General features: G+C 41.3%; 1 protein-coding gene across 1 annotated transcript in view; it reads left to right on the top strand.

Moving 5' to 3' along the window:
- Nucleotides 1-22,167, top strand: part of LOC6537679 (mushroom body large-type Kenyon cell-specific protein 1) — a 68,264-nt gene that overhangs the window by 2,703 nt on the left and 43,394 nt on the right. The window contains exon 2 of the mRNA XM_002098188.4: nucleotides 10,140-10,285. Within this exon, the coding sequence (XP_002098224.3) occupies nucleotides 10,192-10,285 (94 nt within the window). The 5' untranslated portion in view covers nucleotides 10,140-10,191. The remainder of the gene's footprint in view (nucleotides 1-10,139; nucleotides 10,286-22,167) is intronic.

Raw genomic sequence — 22,167 nt, forward strand, 5'->3', positions numbered from 1 at the left:
GCACAATTGCATTTGATTTCGAATAATTCATTTGCGGCGATTTATGACACAGTCTGACTGCCACATAGACGGAAAAAAATAAGACAATGAATCAGTCGAGTGGTGGTGATTGGGAGGGGAGGGGGGTTCAGACTGATGTACCGCCCACGCGTGGCAGTTTTCTTTTCACTCGCCGTTGTCCTTGAGGCTTTTCCGCATTTCACGACAACGACAACGACAACGTCGACGACGACAAGTTTTCAGCTTTAATTTGCCGCCGAGGCGACAGAAGCCAAGATGGATTGAAATTTAATTTCATGTTCTCAAATTGATTTGTGCGGATACCCATTAGTCATCCCAGCCTCAAGATGCTGCCTTCGGGCCAGGATTAGCATTAGACTGGAGTGCAACAGGCGGCAACATGCAACACACAGTCTCAGTCATCTGACTACCAGTCTGCCTTCCTTGGTGTGTGTGTGTGTGTGTGTGTGTGCTGCACGTAAGAAACGAGTTATTGGAACAGGTTCATGACCTTGACCATCAACACAAGGCAGCAGCAGCAACAGCAACAACACCAGCAACAACACCAGCAACACGGACAACATCAGCGGCACAACGGCAATTGCAACACGGCCTCCTCAACTCGCCTCCTCGGGCAGACAAAAGGAAGTGGTTGCATCTGCATTTGCATTCGCCATTGTTCGCCTTGGATTGGATTAGATGTTGCAACAACAGCAAAAGCAACAAGTTGCTGCCACACCGGGAAGTCGGGCAGTAGTCGCCATGCATTTATCGCTCACTGAGTGACTCACACTCCAAAAGCCAAGGGTCTAGTGGTTCTGCATCTATACATTTATACATCTACGCCCAGGGAAATGCGTGATTCATTTTTATGGAAACTAAAAAGCTTGCACTTCTCTATGTATAAAAATGAGCATTTCAAGCTAAGCTTTTATAACTGAATAATACTTTGGTTAAATTAAGATGTAACACTGAAAGTCTTTTTATATGAGTCGAAGTTAATGCTATTTGAATTTAATTATATTTTTATATTACTAAATTAAATAAATAAAGGAATGACAGAAAGACTACATCATAGCCCTACTGAATTGTAAATTAACTTTAAAGTTTTGTATAGCTGAGTACTTAACATTCAATCTCTACCCTCAAAAATTGGTTTAATTCTGGAATCACCTAAAAATTGTACGCAAATTGCTTACAACGAAATCCGAGAGAGCTTAGTGGGATTTCAGTATTACCCCAATGCTCGTGTGGCTGGGAAAATGCTGCGAAAAAGAAACTGTTGCTCTGCTCGCAAGGACGAAGGATGAGAGTGGTGAAGTTGGGTTAGGGGGAGATGGGGGGATGGGGGGATGGCTCCTGCAATTGGGAGGCTTTGGATTTTTTTGTGCTTATTTTTCGTATTTCGCTTCTTTCTCGCAGTTTTTTCTGCATCCTCCGCATGCCGCCCCACTATATAGTTTATATAGTTCGGTTGGGTGGTGGGGCCACTGGAAGTGCACTGGAAGTATATAGGTGGTGCAACAGGCAGTTGTTGTTTCTAGCTGGCCGAGGAGATTGGGCTATGCTCCACATAGAAGGCGTGTCCCAAACGAGGATTCGGATTGGGAAAAATGAGCAGCACAGCAGGGGGAGCGGGGGAGCAGGACTGGTGCGGGGGAGGCGAAAATAAATGTTTTTAATTTAACTTTGGCCATGTCAAATGCCGTACGAAAAGAAAAGCTGCAAAGACATGGGGCAACAGGTGGGGGAAAACAATGGGAGTTGGTCAATTATGATGATTATGATGGCTTCCTCATTTCTCAGAAGCGACTGCAAAGTTTAAACAGCGCAGCGACCTTAATAGAGCCAATTGTGTGACGGCCACAATGCGTTTGGCATTCCCCCCGCATTGTTGTCCAAAAACAAAATCGATATTTTCCATATGCATAAACACAATTGAACAAACAATTTTTAGGCGAGTGCAGCAACAGCGCACCGGCAATGCCAAACTGCCATATTGTCCTTGAGCTTATCACCTTTTGCACAGCAACGAAAAAAAATTCCAAACAAAAAACTAGTCGGCAGCAACAAATAAAAAAAAAAAAACTGGCCAACAACGTTCGCAAATATCAATTCAACTGTTCTCGCAAAAAAAGAGAAAAACAGAAATACAACAAATTTGCGAAAAATAGAAAATGAAAATACAAAAACGCGGGACAAATATTTTCGCATTTTTTTTTTATTTATACTTGCATACCAGTTTTTTCATATTTTCCAGCGTTTTTTTCGCAAATTATTTGTGGCATCATTTACTGAAAACAAACACGTTTGCCTCTATTTTTTAGATATATAGAAAACGGAGCCATTTTATGATATTTCACTTTTCAATATGGTTTGCATTGATTGTGTTTTTATAATTTTATAATTTTTTTTTTTTTTAACTTGTTATCTTAATTAATATTTTAAGTGGCAATAGGTTGGATTGAAGAAATAAAATGGAAGGGATTTACAAATAAACTATAAAAAAGGAATTCAAAGCATGGCTTTTGGTTTAAACTTGAATGACTGCAATAATTTTTTTTAATTGTCATTATTTAAATAAATTAAATTAAATTTATTTTTTTTTATTTATTATGCTTTTATAACTAAGTGATATATACACTATTTTCAACAGCAAATGTTTCGATCACTTAAGTTTTACATATGTACCATTTTACTAACTTAATCCTAAATTCTAACCTTTGTTATAAAACTTCTGAATTGCACGAATATTGTCTTACATAAAATTCTTTTTTAGTACTTGCTTATTTTTTCGGCTTGCTTGTTTTTATTTTGCCGCTGACGACGTAACAATTAAATTCATAGAACTCGCTCAACTCTGCCTCTTTCCCTCCGGCTTACAAATAGTTTCAATTGCGGCTGAATTTTGACGATACTCACACGGACACGAAATACACATACCCAAACAATTAGACAAGGACGGCTGGCGGGGGCAGAAAGAGAGGGCAACACGCACGACCACTTGTATTGACGTTTGGTTGGCGACAATTGATTTTTGTTACGTTTTCGTTTATTTTCATTCCGCCATCGCTGTTTTTTTTTCTATTTTTTTGTTGCATTTTTTCAGCAATTTAGTTCGTTTGCTTTCTGGCTTCGTTATTTAGACAACTGCTGAAAAAAAAAATATTTTCCTATTCCTCCGGTCCGCAATCGCGCCCTCTCTTTCCCTCCAACAGCGAGGCCACACACGCGCTGCACTTTGCTGCACTGTTCATAATTCCACGTTTTTTTTTCGTTGCTCGTTTTTTGTCACATTTTTGTGGCATTTGTTTTTTTTTATTTTCGCGAATTGCTTGGAAAACTTCTGGTCGCTTTGTCGGCCTGCGACTCAATTTCGTCTTATCTAATTTTTGTTTTTGTTTCTATTTCGCTTCTTTAGTTTACAACGCCTCTCTCGTTCTTCTTTCTTTTTTTCAGTCTTGCAGTTTTCCATTTGGTTTTTGTTTTTTGTTTGTTTGTTTTTGTGTCGAAATCAGGGCAAATTCATCATCATCAACAACATCGTCGCCTTGTTGTTTTCCTTTCTTTTTTTTTTGTTTTTTGTGTAACAAAGATAAGGTTTTTTGCTGGCAAACGAGCGAGTGTAGTGCTGCTGCTGCTGCCGCTTTTTATTCTTTATACAATTTCGAGACGAGGGCTTTTCCGAGGGGTCGGACATTTTCGTGTTTGTCGAGTTAATCATTTCGGGCGAAATTTGATAATTTTGAAGGTGACCTCAATTCGTAAGCGGCGCTGCGAATCGCGAATTGCGAATCGGGGAACCCAAAGTCTTTTTATTTTCGCAAATTGATAAGGCGGCCGCAGAAGAGACGGCAGCGATGCAACGGCGAGAAAAGCAATAATCACACCGAAAAAAAATGAAGGAAGTCATAAATCCATAAAAACTGTTGTTTAAGTAGCAGCTAAAGCAGCGGAAGTGAAAAGCGATAGTAATCAGCACTAGCAAATATTACATCACTTAAAGAAGAGCACAATATAAAACTCAAAAGAAAACGTAAAATGAAGTTAGTTGTGTAGATTGTCAAATAAAAATTAAAATAACATTTATGCATAACCGGAAGAACTCCTTTATTATTATAAAATGCAATAGCGATAACGCATATGGCGACATCAAAAAGCGGTACTAAGGCGACCAACTTTAATATATATAAAAACGCAAATGTGATGCATTTGGCCTGCTCACATATTTATGAAAAAAGTGCATTTGCATCGCCGGTTAGCCAGGTGGCAATGCAAAGGTCGAAGGTGAGCGGGAAGGCAGCCAAAGAAGTCATCGCATATATCTTCAGGCAGTTTTAATAAAACCCGAAACTGACATCATAAAACAAGCAGCAGCACATATGACACTCGACGTGGCACAGGTCGTATACGTAACCAGCATACGGGGCGTATGGGTGTTTTTGCTTCGGTTTGGCTTGGTTTTGTGTTCTATGTGAGAGGGTGTTTAGTTGCTGCTGCTGGTGTTGGTAAACAAGCAGCCACACCCATGCTACACACAGACAAAGCAACAAGTCGTTGTACCCAAATATATAGTGCAAAATAAAAAAAAAGTTTAGAGTCGGTATGGGAAATGTGAAGGCAATGGGATGAAATGGGGTTTGGGTGGTGGAAGGTGGAGGTGGAGGTGGTGAAAACTAAATAAAATGAAAACGAAGACAGACTTCCAGAGAGCTGGGTGTTTAGGTGAGAGGAGGAGCAGCCACCCGAACCCACACCCAACCATCCAATGGCAGCAGCCAAAAAACAAGCAAAGTCAGAGCAAAAAACAAAGTCCTCATGGGTTTGGGGTGGCTTTTTTGTGGGTGCTGCTGCTGTATTGGTAACTGCCATTGCTGCTGCTTCTGCTGTAGATGTTCCTGCTGCTGCTGTTGCTGCTGTTGCTGCTACTGCTGCTGCTGCTGCCTCCTGTTGCGCATATTGCAACGAAAAAGTTTCGTAACGTTATTTTCACATTTCCTGCAGATTGTAACGGGCAACGAGGAGCAGCCAGATAGTGTCGCTGCTGCTTTTCTGCTATTTCTGCTGCCAAAATGCTCAACAAAACATGTCGAAAATGTGCCACATGCCAGTAGCAGGAGCAGCAGGAGCTGTAGGAGCTGTTGTGGCAGCTGGGGAAGTTGGGGCAGCTGGGGCAGGGACAATGCTCCTGTTGCTCATCGGCATGCAACAGTTATGTACAGACACACACAGAGACAAACATACGGGTATACAACGAAGTAGATAGGGACAATAAGCACCGACACACACAATGCCGGCAGCCAAATAGTTCCATACAAATGCACAGACAACACATTTCGACATGGCACATTTAGCATCCTTGAGCGGCATTTAACTTCATTTCACCCACAGAGACACGGATGCCAGGCCACTTTGTTGTTTTGCACTAGTAGCAGCAGCAGTAGCAGTAGCAGCAGCAGTAGCAGCATCACCAACAATTCTCCTCTTGTTTCATTATTTGATTTAAAAACATCTCCGGAGGGCGTACTCAACCCGTTTATGCAATCAGTGTCAACGGCAAACTTTGCCAAGTTCTGTGCCAAGTTTTGTGCCTTTTTGTGCGTTCTGTTGGCAGGAAATTAAGTTTTTGGCACTTTCGGCTACGGCTTGAATACCTCAACAGCAACAGCAGCACTTCATTGGGGTCAAGTGCAATCTACTGCCCATATGCACAATAAATCAGCCAATGGCCACAACGCCACACCAAGTCAAGCCAAGAGCAAGTCCAATGGCAAGACTTGGTGAGCCGCCTCGAAACTTGTCTTTCCTCAGTTGTTGCCGGGTTTTTATTTTTTCCACTTTTTTTTTTCTCTTGGCCGTTTTTGTAGGTGAGCTGGGCCATGAACGAGGGGCAGGCTCGACCTTACTAACCAGGCTCAATGGAGTGGTTGTTGGGTGTGGAGTGGAGTGGTGTGGTGTGGTGTGGTGTGGTGTGGTGTGGAGTCGTGGGGCTCTGACTCTGTGCCGCAGATCGCAGATCAACGTTAGAAATGGAAATGCGCTTGACTGCATACAATGACTGCAGCGAGGCAACAGCGAATGTGTGTTACTATAACTGAGCCAGCAGCCAGTTAGCCAGTTAGTTGGCCAGTTAACTAACCAACAACTTGACTTTGGTTTCGTTTTCGATCTTCCTGTCATTGTGTTGCCGTTGTGGCGCGTGCTCATCTCGCCTTAGTTAGTCGATGTTGCACACGCTGCCTGCACTTGTTGCACACGCCCGCAGCAACCTGCAAACTTGCAACAGGTGAGAGTTGTCATCGCTGCTAGTCGGCAGATATCAACTCCAGGGTCAGCGGATATTTTGAGGCTAGATAAGTAAGATTTATGGCCACTGCCGGCTAATATTACTCATACTACCGGGCATACAAACAAATTAGTTTTAGTTCTGCCAGTTTTTGCTCACATTTAATAGATACAAATACAGGGAAATGTAACCAGGGAAAACCGGAAAACAAGAAAGAATTAAATTCCCCTTTTGCTCCCTAAACACGTTAAGCCCCCTTAAATATTTCGCTTAAGACAGGCCCAGCTACCTCATGTTTTTTGCACGCTGATTAACATATTATTCCCATTCAAATTAAGCGAAATTAACATATTTGCACAATTTAAAGCACTTAATTAATACATTTTACTATGCGAAGGTCGATCACAACATCACAATAAACAGATCATGCAATCAAACCGCCATGCAATCCGCAAAACAATTTTGCTAGAAAGTAAATCTAAAAACAAACAGCACATAATTAATAAAATTATGAGAACACTTTGGGGGCGATAATAAAAAATATAGTAAATTGTAAGCGATTATTTCCGCCTTTTTCCGCGCAACCACAAAAACGATAAATTAGTAATAAATTCATCGATTGGATATGAATATGAATGGCGAAAAGAGTGTAAAAAATTGCTATGCAAATTGAGTATTTAGAATAACAAAAAGCGAAGGCTTTCAGGCATGCAAAGCATCTCCAGCAATTGGAACAATAGAAAAAAAAAAATATATAGTGGCAAAACGATTTCAAGGCCATAACATTGGCTGAAAATTTGGCCCAAGTCTTGGGGCCAATTGAACACCTCAATTGCAACTTTGAGCTAATGAGAATCGATTGCAGTCGGTCCAAACTGGTTAGCCAAAATGCACTTTGTGCCCAGATCACATCCAATCCCATTCCAGCCGAACCGAGCTGAACCAAAACCAATCCAATTGATATTAACTCGTTTTGTTCTAGTCAACATTTTGTGATCGGTCGTGTCTTAGAACTGAACAGAACAGTACTGAATAGTACTGAATAGTACTGAATAGAGCAGAACCTTTGGCCAGCCAATCAATTGCTGCCATTTTTTAGTGTTTTTGTGATTTCGTATTCCATATATTCCAAAGCAGTGCAATACATATTATATGGCTATGGCTACGAGTTTCTAGCTTCTAGCAGGGCGGCCTTGATATTTTGTTTTATTTATGAAATCAAATGCAGGCGAGCGAGATACGAATACCGACAGCCACCAGATACTTGTGGCATTTATTATAAAAAGCTTTCGACTGAATGAATTCCCCTTAGCTTTTGTATCTGTAACACGTATATATGCATCTCACATATATATATATGTATATATATAGATAGATAGTTATAGCCAGCCCATTCCGACGACTGTCTTGGGCCTGTCTCCGATTCTCAGCTAGATGCGAAAGGCAGGAAGCCGCAGAGCTCAAAATAAGCATTGACTTTGCATATTTGTGTGTGACAGGCCCAGCTGTATCAACGGATATGCCAGGGAATGTTTGGCATTTCCTTTGAGGGAAACTCGATTTAGTTTTAATTAGAAAATTACTTAAAATAATACCAAAAAGAAGGCGTTGGGCTGGCCCTAAGAATCGCTCAATCTACCATCTCGCTTGCTCGTTTCGTGCACCAGAAGAAAAGAATGCATTTCATTAGCATGGAAAATGCATGGGTTTCCCTTTCTTTCTGCTTAATAATGGCTACATTAAATAGCAAGCTTATTAGTTTTATATAAATAAAGGTATAATTATGTAATGATATAAATAAATTTAAAAACTAGTTTTAAATATTCCGCAGTGTATTAATATATATTCAAGGATTGTAGGAAATTCAATGCAGCTTGTTGATTTTTCATGAGCAGTTGGTATAGTTTAGATGTAGGTTTTAACACTTCACCATTTATTTTTTGTTGATGATATTTTCTCGCTGTGCTGCTCCACCCTGGCAAATTGCTCGCAGGCTCTACTGCCGGTTTTCGAAGCTTCTGTTCATCTTCTTCGACTGCTTGGGCTGGTGGCTCCTGTGGTTGTTCTTCTTGGTAGGCCGGCAACGTCCATCATAATCAACGTCCATCATCAGTTGGCTGCTGTTCGGCCGCGTGCTCCGTTGACACGCCCACAAAGCTACTGCTCGGCACGCCAACCTGCTGTTGCATGGGTTCTGGTATTGGTTGCACTGTTGGGTTTTACTGGGTTTTGTTGGGTTTTCTGGGTGTGCTGGGTTTGTTGGGCTGATGGGCCTAACTTTGGCATTGCCCGCCTTTGGCCATGGCAGCTGGAGTAATTTTTCATCAGCGTAAACATCTTGAAAACGCTCTTTGGGCTACCAGTTTTACTACTGCGCCTCGCAGATTGCAGCGCAAATGGCAGCTGCTTTCGGCCCGGTCATGTAAGCCAACATCAGCATATCTGCTATCTGCTATCTGATATTAGAATCTCAATTACATTTTCCAGCTCTGCCAGCCAGCCACTGCCTAGCTCTGCTATTGTAATTTCCAACCGAAAGGGGGCTGGAAAAACTAAGCCGGTTTTTTCGGTTTTCGGGTAGGCAAATATCCGTCGAGGTAAACATGAAAATTTAGTGGCTGTCATAGAGATAGCACAGGCCAAAAGGAGAACAGGAAAAACCTAAAGAAAAGAAAATGCGGCGGGCAGTACCTCAAATTGCATCCTATCAGATTTAATCATTTATCAGCCAACAGGCAATTACAGGTTGGGGAATTTTCATTCATAGGCCTTCAAAACAGAAGCGGAAAATGGCAAAACCAAAAAAAACCCCTTTGAGTTGCCTGAAAATTACCCGAATTGGGAATGCAGTCCATAAAAGTTCCGATGCATCTCATTAGAGATTTGCTGTCCAAGTGGGACTCATTGAGTTAGCCAAACTCATAGCGAAATCCCAAACACGTTTCGCAATTTACGACTTTTTAATAATGAAACAAAACTAATTTAATGCAAAGCGACAATAACGACAACGGCATTTGAATAAATTAATGTAATAGACAGCTTAAACAGCAAGAAATATTGCCGTCTATTTGTTCAATTGTGCAGTGAGTTTTAGAACACAAATGCGAATCAAAATGAAAAATGCTCACGAAACTATATTCAAATGCTTACGGTTAAAACAATATTTTAAATAATAAAATTTAAAAAATAAATTAAATATATAAAATTTAGCACATCATCAAATTGGTATTTTATTTTCAAAATTAAGAGACCTATTTTCCAGCGTAAAAACCAATATAAATCGATTAAGAACTTAACTTTGGAACATATAAATTATATTTTTTTATAATATTTTTCTTATAACCTCTATGGTATCTTTGACCAGAGCACACTGTACTTGTAACTAGGAAATATCAAAAACTGGTAGCTGCCCGAATAGTAAAAGCCCCACCAATACTATGAGCAAAAAAACCACAAAATACAACAACATCGGCAACTAGAACTGCAACAACAACTACCATAGACCGGTGGCTTAGCAAGAATTCAACAACAAAATCAAGAAAAATAAATAAATTTTCAGCATATGAAATAATATGACGAAAACAACAACAACAACAAAAAATCTAAAGTGCAACAGGTTTTGTGTGTTTTCGCGATAACCTTGAAACAAAACTCGTTTAATCATTTCGTAGCGTTCGAAAATGCGGCAACAACAACAACAGTAAATGAAATTTTATATGGCGCATTATAGATTTAATAAATTAACACTCATTTCCATTGGGGAAATTTTTCGTATTCATTTTTTTTTTCGACGTATTTTTGTGTTTGCCGTTTCCAGCTAATTGTGTTGACTTTTCGCTTTTGTTTATTGCAGGTACAGTTGCGATTTAACAATATCGCCAATATATCCCCAAAAATAGGAAACTATGGCCGATTGTTCATTTGTGAGATGTCTGCAAGAGCGTCGGCTCATCAAAAGGGAGCTTCTGAAATGGTCCAAGGATATGTTGCACATTGTGGGTGAGTTTTGGCAGTGCCTTCTTCAGAAAACATGAAAAATATATATATTTTTTTAATAGTTTAAAAATCCAATTCTGCTTATTTAGCATAATGTGTATTTCAGCATAAAACAGGGAAAAGTTTTTATATTTTTGGAAAATTGTATACCTCCTAAATCTTAATCGGTAATCAAAATACTGATACTTATAGTCGCAAAAACCAGAAAAACGATTTTCGGCCAATATCCAAAATTATCATCAAAAATTACAAAAAATGTGAAAAAAAAATTCATTTTTTTTTGAAAACACAGTTCGATTGGAAATTTAATTACGAACTCAACGAGGTATGATATTCCATATTTGGACCAATATTTCGAATGTTTGATAAAAATACTGATACTTATAGTCGCAAAAAACAGGAAAACGGTACGTTTTCCATTATCCTTTTGCTATTATCCTTTTAATACTTTCTCACCTGTATTGAACCCTATCCACCTGCAAGTGCAATCCAATTAAAATCCGTTGAAAGCCAAAGGCGCTGATGAAAAGCACCCAAGCCAATAAGCAGAATAATTTTTGTGCTAGGTGGCTTAAGCATCGCACCACCGGATATTATACTATCTATATTGTATACTGGGGGGCTTTCAAACTGCAGATTTTACTTTTTCGTTGCGATTTTCCAAACCCCTCGACGGCCCCATCGTTCATATTAAGGCCACAAATGGGATTTGGCCCGTGGAAACGGCAAATGAAGTGCCTGCAAGCCTGCAAAGTCGCTTTTGGCCTGAAATTGACTTTAGCCAGACCTAATCAACATTGACTGGGCTCAAGCCCTTGCCATATGTTCGCGTTAAGAAAAAACACCTAGGAGTCTGGCCAAACACACAGAGGGAAAATTAACATAAATTGCAGAGCCTTTTTTTTTTGGTTTCTTTTTATTTTTTCTTTGGCCTGGTGTCACCCTTGGATATATATGTTCCTTTGGCTCCTGGCGGCCTTATCCTTTTGCCTGAAAACACTCATTTCGGTTTTTGAGCACGTTTAGCACGTTGCCAGCGATCCAAGCTAAAACCCAAAGCCCAAACCCCATTAAAATGTTAAATGCCCTTTGTTGTTGCTGGGCGAGTGGGCGGCTTTACATGTATATATATATATATATGTACAAATGCCGCTCTCCATGTACAAAACACACACATATATATATGTATATATATGTAGGTATAGGTGTAAGTGTATTTTTTTTCCTCGCCAGCCAGCACACAAACACATCGTCCTTGCCTTGCGTCCCTGTCTCGTGCACTCAATTACTTCCTCAATGCGCTCCATAATGCTTATCGTCCTTGTTTCTAGTTGACATTCCCGCACAAACACAGAGACAGCAGCACCACTTCCAGTGGTTTTCATCACCCCCTCCCCACCATTCACATTTCCGACCCACTAGGAAAACCCTTAGCACATTTTTCCAGCGACAATTTTTGCTCGGCTCTCCGGCGACGGCGACGGCGACGACGACTTCGTTGTCCTCGCTGCACGAAGCTGCAGCAAAATGTGAAAGAAGCCAGGACGAAAATGGGAGAAATAAAAAAAAAAAAGAAATATAACGGATATATATTTATGTATGTGTGCACGGGTGTCTGGCGTTTTGGGGGTCTGGGTTTCGGGTTAGTTCTAGCCAACATGGGTTAAGAGGGGCCCCCAAAACGAAGTGCTCTGCTGGAGATAACGAAGCGCACTTAAGCACACGCACACTCGCACACTCACACACACTCTCACATCCACACGCACACACACAAACATGCGCAGGATGGTGGGTGGTTGGGGGAAGGCGTTATCCCTACGAAATATATTGCACAATATAAAAATTGCAGACGATGAGTGCCGAATGCGTTTGCCGAAAAGGCAGCTTTGTGGGTGGTAGGGAAAACTACAACTACAACTGCAACTAGCACAAAAACAGCAGGAAAATCTACTACAACAATTGGGAAAACGAACGAAGCCGAACCGAAGGACGAGCCAACGAGCAGCGAGCGTTTTGCCTCGACTGTTTTTGTGGCCGATTTTCGTCGCCAACGAATTTTCCTGCATTTCTTTTTCTGACTTTTTTTCCTAGATTTTTTTTCAACACCACCACCCAACCACCCACCCAACTAAACCGAACCACCCATGCCACCCGGAAAAACGATGCTGATCGAAGCTGAAGAGGAAGACAAAGACGTCGTTGGTTGGCATAGGTTTTGGTTGGGTGGGTGCAGTTTTCTGGTGGGTCAGTGGGTGGTTCGGTTGGTTTGGGTGGCTTGGTTGGTTTGGGTGGCCTGGTGTTGATGGGAAATCTCGCCTGTTGCATTTCCCATTTCCCATTTGCCCACCCAACTGTTGTTGGCAATGGCTCAATCAGTGAATCAGTGGTGGAGTTTCATTTGATTGTAATGGGAGCCCATCCACTTGTGGATTCAGGTGTGTGTCCGTGCCCGCTTGGCCAGCCATCTGTATGCGAAGCCAAGCGCCGGCATAAAGGAGATTACACTAACCAAATTATATAAGCTGCATAAAGGTAATTTTCGATGGCAACGGTTATGGGCGGAAATGTGTCTGGGGATCAGGGGGCTTAAAGTGAGTTTTTATTAGGTATCTCTGCAAAAGTAAATGACGTGGTCGTTTTCCCAACATAAATTTGGTAATATAAGGTACTTAATTTGGGGATTTTAAAGCTATAAGGAGTGTGTTTATAATTGAAAATAGCTTTTTATAACTAGACACTTGAAAAATAGAAATATTTTCAATATACCTGAACCAAGTTGAATGTTTCCTTTGCGCCTAAACCCCACCTCGATTGCTGCCGTGCAAGATTTCCGTGGGATAATGCAATCTATCTGAATACAGCAATAAAGAGCTCAGGCAAATATTTTGCTAAGCTTATATTTTCTTGCGAAAAAGTTATCCAGCAGAAAACAAACCCCAACAGGGATTTAACTTGTTGCACAGTCGCTGCCTTCGCTCCTTCCGCAATTCTCACCCGAATCCTTTCCTTTCCATGCAGTTTGTTTGCCTGGAAAACTACCCCTCCCTCCTCCCTCCGCCATCCGATGGGGTGTAAACATATTAAAAAGCCAAACTTTTCCTTTGCCTTTATTTACAAAAAAAAAAAAAACTAAAATAAATAGAGGAAAAAATCTCGAATATATAGAAGAGAAAGAGATGCATTATAATGATGGGGTGTGAGGGTTAGTGGTGGCCGAAAGCAACAAGCTTCTCATACATACATATATATATATATATACATATATAATTTTTTTTCAGCTGAAAGAGAGCGCAGAAAGTTTCCGGGTGTGTGTGTGTGTGTGTTGGTGTATTAAGAAGCAGCAGGTGTTGGGCAATATTGTGGGCCATTCCCACACCTCCGCGCACCGTGTCTCTATGTAGTGGTCGGGTTTTGGCCCAAACCATTTGCCACCCACCGCCGCCCACGTTGCCAAACGCATCTTTCGATTACGCCAACAACAAGCAACAATAAAGAGCAGGAGAATAGCGTTGCAGGCGCCGCTGTCGGCGTTGGCTTTTCCTACCATTTTCCCACCCGCCTCCACCATTTCCTCCACTCCATTCGGATTTTCCACCCACCGTCTTTGGCTGTAAGAAGGCATTTTTATGCCAGAAGGATGCAACAAGCGACGAGGACAACGTCGCGTCTGCCTGTGTGTGAGTGTGTTTGTGTGTGTGTGCGTGGAGGGGGGTGGCTGTGGGTGGGCAATCCAATCCTGGCCAGCTTTTCATGGACTACGCAATAAGCACTCCACCTACTTTCCAATGTCGGGCGAACTATTTTGCTCCTACTCCTCCTCCTCCTTTTATTTTCTGCGCTTTGCCTTTGCCTTGTTGAATTTTTTCCGGCGGTTTTTAGGTTACATTTTTACGAGTTTTCTCCACTTCCACTGCCACATCCACAGCCACATCCACATCCACATCCTCATCCACTTGTTGTTGTATTTTGCGAGGATGACGCTGCAAGCGCCGAAGGAGTCGCCGGGCGACGCCATCGTCCTTCGTCCTTGGTCCTTCGTGTGAGGCAGCCAAAATCGTATTGGTGTGTGTGTGTGCGAGTGCTTGTGTGTGAGGAAGCGCCACAAGTGGGTGAAACACGGCGCAAGCGAGAGGGCAATATGGCCAGAAAGAGACGGAGCGGAGGTAGAAAGGGAGGCAGATAGCCCGACCATAGTTCGGTGCATTTGAGCCACCCATCGCATCCATTCCCACAATTTTCCCGATTTTAGCCACCCAACATCGGTTTTCTGGGTGCACAGAAATTGGAAAATAGATTTTTTGGTTGGTTGCCTTTGGCCGGTTTTCTTCTTTGCTTCGCCCGTTTTTTTCATTCAATTGGGGGTTTCTTTTTTTTCCTCGAAAGTGGGATGGTAAGTGCACAGAGAAAATATTTTATAAAATAATAGATATCAATTATACTTACAAGAATCTGAATATAGTCGAAAATTTTAAGTAACACTTTTAATAGGTAATAATTCAAGATCGCATAATTGATGATCATATTACGATCAAGAAAACATAATAATTTTGTTATTATTATGATTTCAATTTTAATTTTGTTTTATAGTTGAAATTTTGTTAAGAAACTAAATGGTCTTGTTCTCAGTGTGCTGAATTATGTAGGTCGAATTAAAGTTGAAAGCGTCTACAAATGTTACAAATGAATGAAGTAGTTACTTATGGCCCATATAAAAGTATAATTTTAAAATGCATAGGATTTTCTCGCCGTGCAGATGGGTGCTGATGCTGGTCAACCGGCCGGTTCTCGCCAGGAAGTCAGTAAGCTTGAGGTGGACTTTGGATGCTTTTGTGGGATGGGGATTGATTGAGAATTTGCCTTGGGTTCAAGGTATGGCCAGGACTCGCAGGACCAACCCCCTCCCACTTCCCCTTCCCCATCCCCCCATTTTGCGGACAAGACGCAGGCCAACATTTTTTCCCGCTGCATTTTTCCGAGCTTGGGCTTCCTTCGTCTTTTTTTTCGCCAGAGAGGAAAAAATGAAGCGGAAGCACGAAAAAGCACAAAGTTAATGCGAAATGGGTGGGTTTCCAGGAGGGGTGGGGGGTTTTTGGGGAGCTAGGAGGAGCTAGAGCGCGCCAATATGGCGCTAAGGACATTGGGCAAAATGCACTGCAGAAAAAAATTGCACATTATATGTAGGCAAGAGTGTGTGTGTGTGTGTGTCTGTGTGAGTTAGGGGGTGGGGGAAGAGTAGCGAAGGCAAAACAGCAAAACACACAAAAACAAAATGGCACAAAAAAGAGAGAACAAAAAAAATGTAGTCAACTGAGCTGGCTGACTGCCGAGGAGGTGGCTGTTGGGTGGTTGGAGAAGGGGGTGGAGGGGGGGCGGTGTTTTTTAGGTGGCGGGAAAGTGGGAAATTGGGTGAGCTTTGAGTCTGAGTTTCGGCGTCGACTGCGCTGCTGCCTCGTTATTTTGCTGCTGCATTTGATTTTCGTGCTGAAAAAGTTTCGTGTGCTCGAAAAAAGTTTCGTCGCTTCGTTGACGTCGTCGCCATTCAGCCAGCCAGGCAGCCCACCACCCACTGCACCACCCCCTTTTACGTACTATCTATGTCTGTGTGAGTGTTAGTATCGGTGTGTGTGTGTGTGTGGATGTGGGTGTGCAGTGTAGTTTGAATGGCATTTGGGGGGCGGCGGTGGTGGCGGTGGGGACAACTTGGGTTTGGGTCCTTGCAGCAACATTTGGCTGCACTCGGTTGGCTGGTCTGGCTCCGTCTCGTAGTTTGGTGGGTGTATCGGGCATTTTTGTCGAATTTGTTGCTGCGAAAAGGAAAACTGGGAAGGCAATGGCTGCGCAGCCAGCGCCAGCAGCGACTGCACAACTATTTTCCCGTGCATTTGGCGTCGGCATTCGGTTGGCATTGTGCAACAAGTGAGTTTGGCAGCAGCCACCAGCAGGACGACAACTTTGAATTCGGCAGCAAGGGCCTCCGAAAAATCCAATCTTACTCAGGTGCCCAAATCGCACATCCGAATGAAACGGAAGTCTGGCAGAGTTTCAACTTGATTTCCACTGATTGAAGCAACAATTGGCGCCAACTGTTGCTGGTTGCCTTCTCGCGATTTTCTTGATTGACTCAACTTACCACCACTTGTACCGCTTTGAAAAGTGTTGTGCGCTTTTGTGGGTCGCGAATTGTGAAGGTTCGTGTATTTGTGTGCGAGTGTGTGTGTTTGTGGAAATTTAATTAAAGACTCTGTCGTCGAGTGCAACGAGATAATTTATGTGTAGGCATTTAATTAAAGCGATCACACAGCCATTTTGCATACACCGAGTCGAAGGCACAGACAGAGACGACACGAGGCCGTTCGACAGAGACGGAGCGAATGATAAGTGTGGCATATGTGTGTTAACGCTTAATTGAATTGACTGAATGAAGCAGCCAAGTTATTACCCTTTTTTTGGTGCTAATTGCATGTTCGAGATGTCGAGCAATGAGCAGGTGAGTTGGTAAACTTATTCCATAGAGCTCCATTCATTCGCCACTCAAAAGAGTTGTGTTTGAATGGACTCGGTGTTTACAGTTTGAAACCTAATCTAATGAAGCTTAAATATATGGAAAATAATACCCTGAAAATCTAAACAAACTCAGTGTCTAGCTCTTTGTTAAACTAAATGTTGTGTAAACCTTTTATTTATATTCACACTGGAAACTAAACAATAGAACATAATAAAAGCAAAGTCTAAAAATATTATTTATTATCGATGGTACTTTTAAATGGATCTAAATAGACTTGTCAAAAAAAAAACAAATATTTTTTAATGTTTTCTTAATTAATAAAAAATTAATGCAATACTTGTATACCATTATTAATATTCCTGAATGGATTTTGATAATAACTAGTTACATTTCTTCAATGAATAGTAGTGATTTATCCAAGTAAAAATATTTTAAAAGCCTCTGCAAACTTTACTCAACCAATTTTCCATAATTCAATTATCACACTCATATAAACAATTTAGTCACAGCTAACGTGCTGCAACAACAATTTACCCAAAAACTATACCAGAGGGTATAGTTTACCTTTCAAAACGTCTCAACACATATGCAAATCTATTAATTCTCTCCAAACTTTCGTTGCAAACTTGCAAACCATAAAAGCCATTTAGGTGGCAATTTACACAACAAACGACACATTGAAAAGGGCAACGAAAAATCCTCGTACCCAAAAAGGAAAACCTTCAAGAGGAAAACTTACACAACTCGACTCGTCGACAGATTGTGTAAAAACACTTGGCAGAACACTCTTAAAATATGCACACAATACCCAAAAACTTCAAGACAAGGTGTATACGGCATTCTTGTATGCTTGTACGAGAAGTTTTTTATGGTTTTGGAAAAGAAACCCCAAATTCCCAAACCACCTTCAAGGAGAGAAAATCCACCGAAAAACACAGACAAACACATGTTCGAGGCAAAAGTCAAGGGAGCGAGCGAAACAAAACCAAAACATGCTGCTACGACACTGATGACGACGTGGCAGACGTTTGTGTGTTGACTTTGTAACATCGTTATACAACAACAAACTAGCGCACTTGTTGCATAAGTCGCAGTACACACTCACACACACACACGGGGGCACAACAAGTGGCAGGAGCGAAAGGAGCAGCAGCATCGCCAACACAAATGCCGGCAACACAACGCACAAAAGTATGCAAAGAAAGCACTTCACACGTTCTAACAACGCAGTCGCCGCCGGGTTTTTTCGGTTTCGTTTTCGGTTCACGTAAATATGTATGTATTTTTCCAGGGGGGTAAAGAGATATGGGGGTAGGGAGTTTTCCGGCTGCTGCGCCAGTCGCGGCACTTTCGGCGATTTGCAATGTGTTTGCAATCCAACCACCCGCGATTTTTGCCAAACACGCGAAGCAACAGTTGTCATCTGTCGACAACTTGTTGTTAGGAAGAAAGGCTTTCCCCTCTCCCAGTTCAACCATTTAATCTTGGGATATGTGCATATTGCAAAGCTCCTGAAATCATAGACAAGCAATTTAATTTGCGTGGCACAGATTTTGTCCCCAGGCATAAACCGCCCCAAAAAAATAAACCTACATGAAAAAGAACTTAGGCTCCTTGCACCAAAAACTCATCCTTTGGTTTCTTCTATGCCCGAAAAAAGGCGAAATGACGTCTGCACTTTTTTGTATATACATTCTGAGCTCAGCAGGAGTGAAAAATAGAAAACTGCTTGGATTTTTCCTTGTGGCACTTGTGGCGTTTTTAGCTCCTTGGCAATTGCTTTTGTGCGGACACTACAAACTGTACTTCCGTTTTATCCTCTGCGTCTTTGTCTGCAGCAGACACAAGGGATGACTAGCAAAGGGGGGAGGGGATAGGGTGCGGGGGTGCTGATGATGAGGGGTTACTGGGCAGAGACGACATCTAATCGATAAATATTCAGCACACTGCTTGTAAAAATACATTGAAAATGCATTAGACTTTGGCTCAATGGCATGAATTTTAATACGTTTGCGTATTATTTCCCCATACTTTCGCACTCTATTTTATTCCCACATTTTTTCCTCTATTTTTTGTTATTTTTGTTTTTTTGTTAGTTTAATTAATCTGAACTCTGTGTTCTGGCAGCTGTAATGTGCAAATCGTGTGCCATAAATTTGCAGTTGAAATGCGAATTCGATTGACAAGCCAGCCAAGTGCACAATTTCTAACTCCGCTCACCCAAGGTTGACAATACGAAAAATCGACTTGATATAATAGTAGAAAAATCCAGTTAACTATTTGCAAAACGCAATGGAAACGCTGCTGCTGCTGCTGCTGCAAGTCAACTGCCATTTGCCGGCCACTAATCAAACGTAACGAAATTGCCAGCATAATAAACACGCTTAAAGAATGAATGAGGCTGGAGAGTCGAGACAAGTTCGCCTTGAGGTCTTACCAAAATGGCGTTGAAACGGTAAAAGGCGTCCGCCGGCGGTAAGGGGTTAAGAGGCTAGCGGGTAGTTGTGGGTTAAGCGGCTGAACGTCTATATGGCGACAACGGCAACAACTTGTTGTGCGACATTTTATGCGGAAGCAAAAAGTGCCAAGAATACAGCGAATTCAAGTTGAGAGTGCAATTGCCAATTGCCAACTGCCAACTGGCACCACAATGCGTATACGTGATATGTCGCATTCGTTACGCGATCTGCTGTCGAATTTGGCGGCGTAAAAAATACTTTCTAAAGCTTTTCAAGCGGCTTTAAGTATTAGCAATGAGTGAATTGATCAAGAAATTTTAAAATAAATCATAGATTTAACCTTTAAATTGAAACTTTCGCAAGAAATATCATTTCACTTTTAGTAACTGATATAAATGCAGAAAATATAAATCTAAACTTTTGTAGCACACCATTTGATAAGGAGTATTTCATAAATGTAATTACTGTTTTCCAAAGTATCCCGAGTTGGGCATTTAAATTTACTGGAAAGTAAGCCGCTGTCTTTATCTGAGAACTTTCGTAAGAATTCTTGGTTTTGATTGAAGGCAATTCGAATAAATCCCGCTTGCCACATAATGCCCAACAACAAAGAACACGCCCCGGCTGAATCATTTGCTCCAATTGCAGTCACTTGCGGCAATGCAATAAGCGAACTGATAACCGATTATCGTTGCAACAAATTACAATAGCAAAATCTAAGAAATTTCCAATATACTTCGATACTTTTAACGAGTGTATTGAATTTATGTATATAATGCGATTGCCCGCCCATAAATAAGCGAAAACAAAAACGAGTGTAATTGATTAAGGAGCATTATCAACAAGCTGGCAGTATTGCAAAAAAAAAGTGTATAATATACGCTTGATAATTTATATATAGAAGCTGATTTGATTGAAGATGTTGTAAAAGCAGAATCAAATCGCATGTCCCAATAACTTTGGTGTGGCAACGAAAAACGAGTTGGGCCTGCCGTTGCTCAAATGTAAACAAAAGCCACACGATAAGCGAAAAAAGTGTTCATCTACTATCTGTATGTACATAATATATATGTGTATATATATTATATGAACAAAGGAATTTCTACGTACCAACAGTAGAAAGTCGCCAATTTAAACAGGTCAAGTATTTTTTATTTTCAAAATAAATTAGCCATTAAATTCATATATATTTACTTTAAAAGTTCTTAAAGGTGTTTTAGTTTCACAATCATATAAAAAGTCAGACACTTTAGGCAAAATCCATTGGGAAAGATCTATTAAATCCATATGATATCTATATGTAGACACTTATTATTTTGTATTTTTTTCATAACTGATACATCGGCGATCGAAAGATGCGTTTCGGGGGCGGGGAAAGACGAGGGAAGTCAATGTGCCTTCGCTTGCAGCATTCGCCACATGACTTTGCAACTGTTGCGCTCTCATTGTTGTCACTGAATTCAATGTTGTTGTTTTTGTTGTTGTTGTTCTGTGCGTTGTGTCAGTTGGATCCGCTGTTGGTGTTGGTGAGCAAGGGCTCTTATGGCATGCGCTCATACCGTGTGTGCATGCGTGTGTGTGTGTGTGCGTGGATATGCCTTCTCGCTCGCACCCGCGCTTGCCATATGAGATAATACCTTGAACGTGCGTCAGTCAGGTCGTTGGCGTTTTACAACTGAACTACAATTGCCATATTCATCGTTGTTCGTGTCGTAGTTGTACTAGTACTACTAGACACTAACTGGAAGTGAAATGAAAAGTGTGTGCAAAGATTTTGACACCATCCAAAAATCCAAAATAAATGATAGTAAAGTAAAGTGCGCAGTTGGGGAATCGTTCTATATCTCTATCTGCCATTTGGCATTAGTCATCTCAAAAAACTCAAAACAAATAACACGTTCCACCATTTTGGACAATCTAACTGCGCACTTCCGAAGAGACACCCGAAAAACGCAGTCAAAGAGTGTGACTTATCATCACTTAAAACTACATTTTTTGACGCAAACAAAGCCAACTCAAAGTTCACACTGTCCAAAAGTACAATACATGCAATTTAACAAAAACCAAAAAATAAACATAAAATAGGGGAAACAAAAGTAAGAAAGCATTTAGGCTCATTAGCATGCAACTCACTGAGTGACAGAGAAAGAGCAACGTTCTTGAGTGGCGCGCTTGAGTTGAGTTGCCGAAGGAGAAACTCACCACAGGAGAGCCACTTTCAATGAGCAGGAAATGCAGTTTCTCAAGCCGAATATATTGGCGAGCTAATGCGTTTGAGTGAGTTTTGTATCAGGCCAGTCTTGGGAATTAACCTTTTAAATTGAAATTAATCCAAATAGGAAATTATACATCAGGAAAACAACATTTTTAACTCATCAATATTCGATCTTTACTTACATATATTTAAACTGAAAGTGTACCTTTAACTGGATTCCCTTAATACTCAAAATATATTTATTTTGTAGTTTAGTATTTAATATATCCTTTATCTCTTCTTGCCATTCCCCACCATAACCCCTATACCCCACCCCCCGTTAATTCGCCCAAAAAAAAAGCCAGCTAATTGCTGTGACGCCGGCAGCGCAGCGGCAGAAGTGCATTCCTTTTGCTTGTGTGCGTGCGTTAAAAAAGCGACACAAAAAAATGTGGTGAATTAATGGGCGTATGTGCATTAGTGTGCATTGTTCTAGGCGTGCAGTTGAGTTTGCCTGTGTGTGTGTGTGTGTGAGTGCTCGATTCTGAGTGACTTTTCAGCGAGAGCACTTTTCAGTAGTGAGCTGCACTTCTTGGGAGGACTCAAATTTTGGCAGCTCGTTGCGCAGCTTGGCAATTTTTTTATCAACGCGCGCTGCACTCGAAGTGCAGTGCAATTATTGCAGTGCACTCGCATTCTCTCCTTCTCTCTTCTTCTCCTCCTCCTC

The sequence above is a fragment of the Drosophila yakuba genome, chromosome 3R (genome assembly GCF_016746365.2).
Source record: "Drosophila yakuba strain Tai18E2 chromosome 3R, Prin_Dyak_Tai18E2_2.1, whole genome shotgun sequence".
Classification (NCBI taxonomy): domain Eukaryota; kingdom Metazoa; phylum Arthropoda; class Insecta; order Diptera; family Drosophilidae; genus Drosophila; species Drosophila yakuba.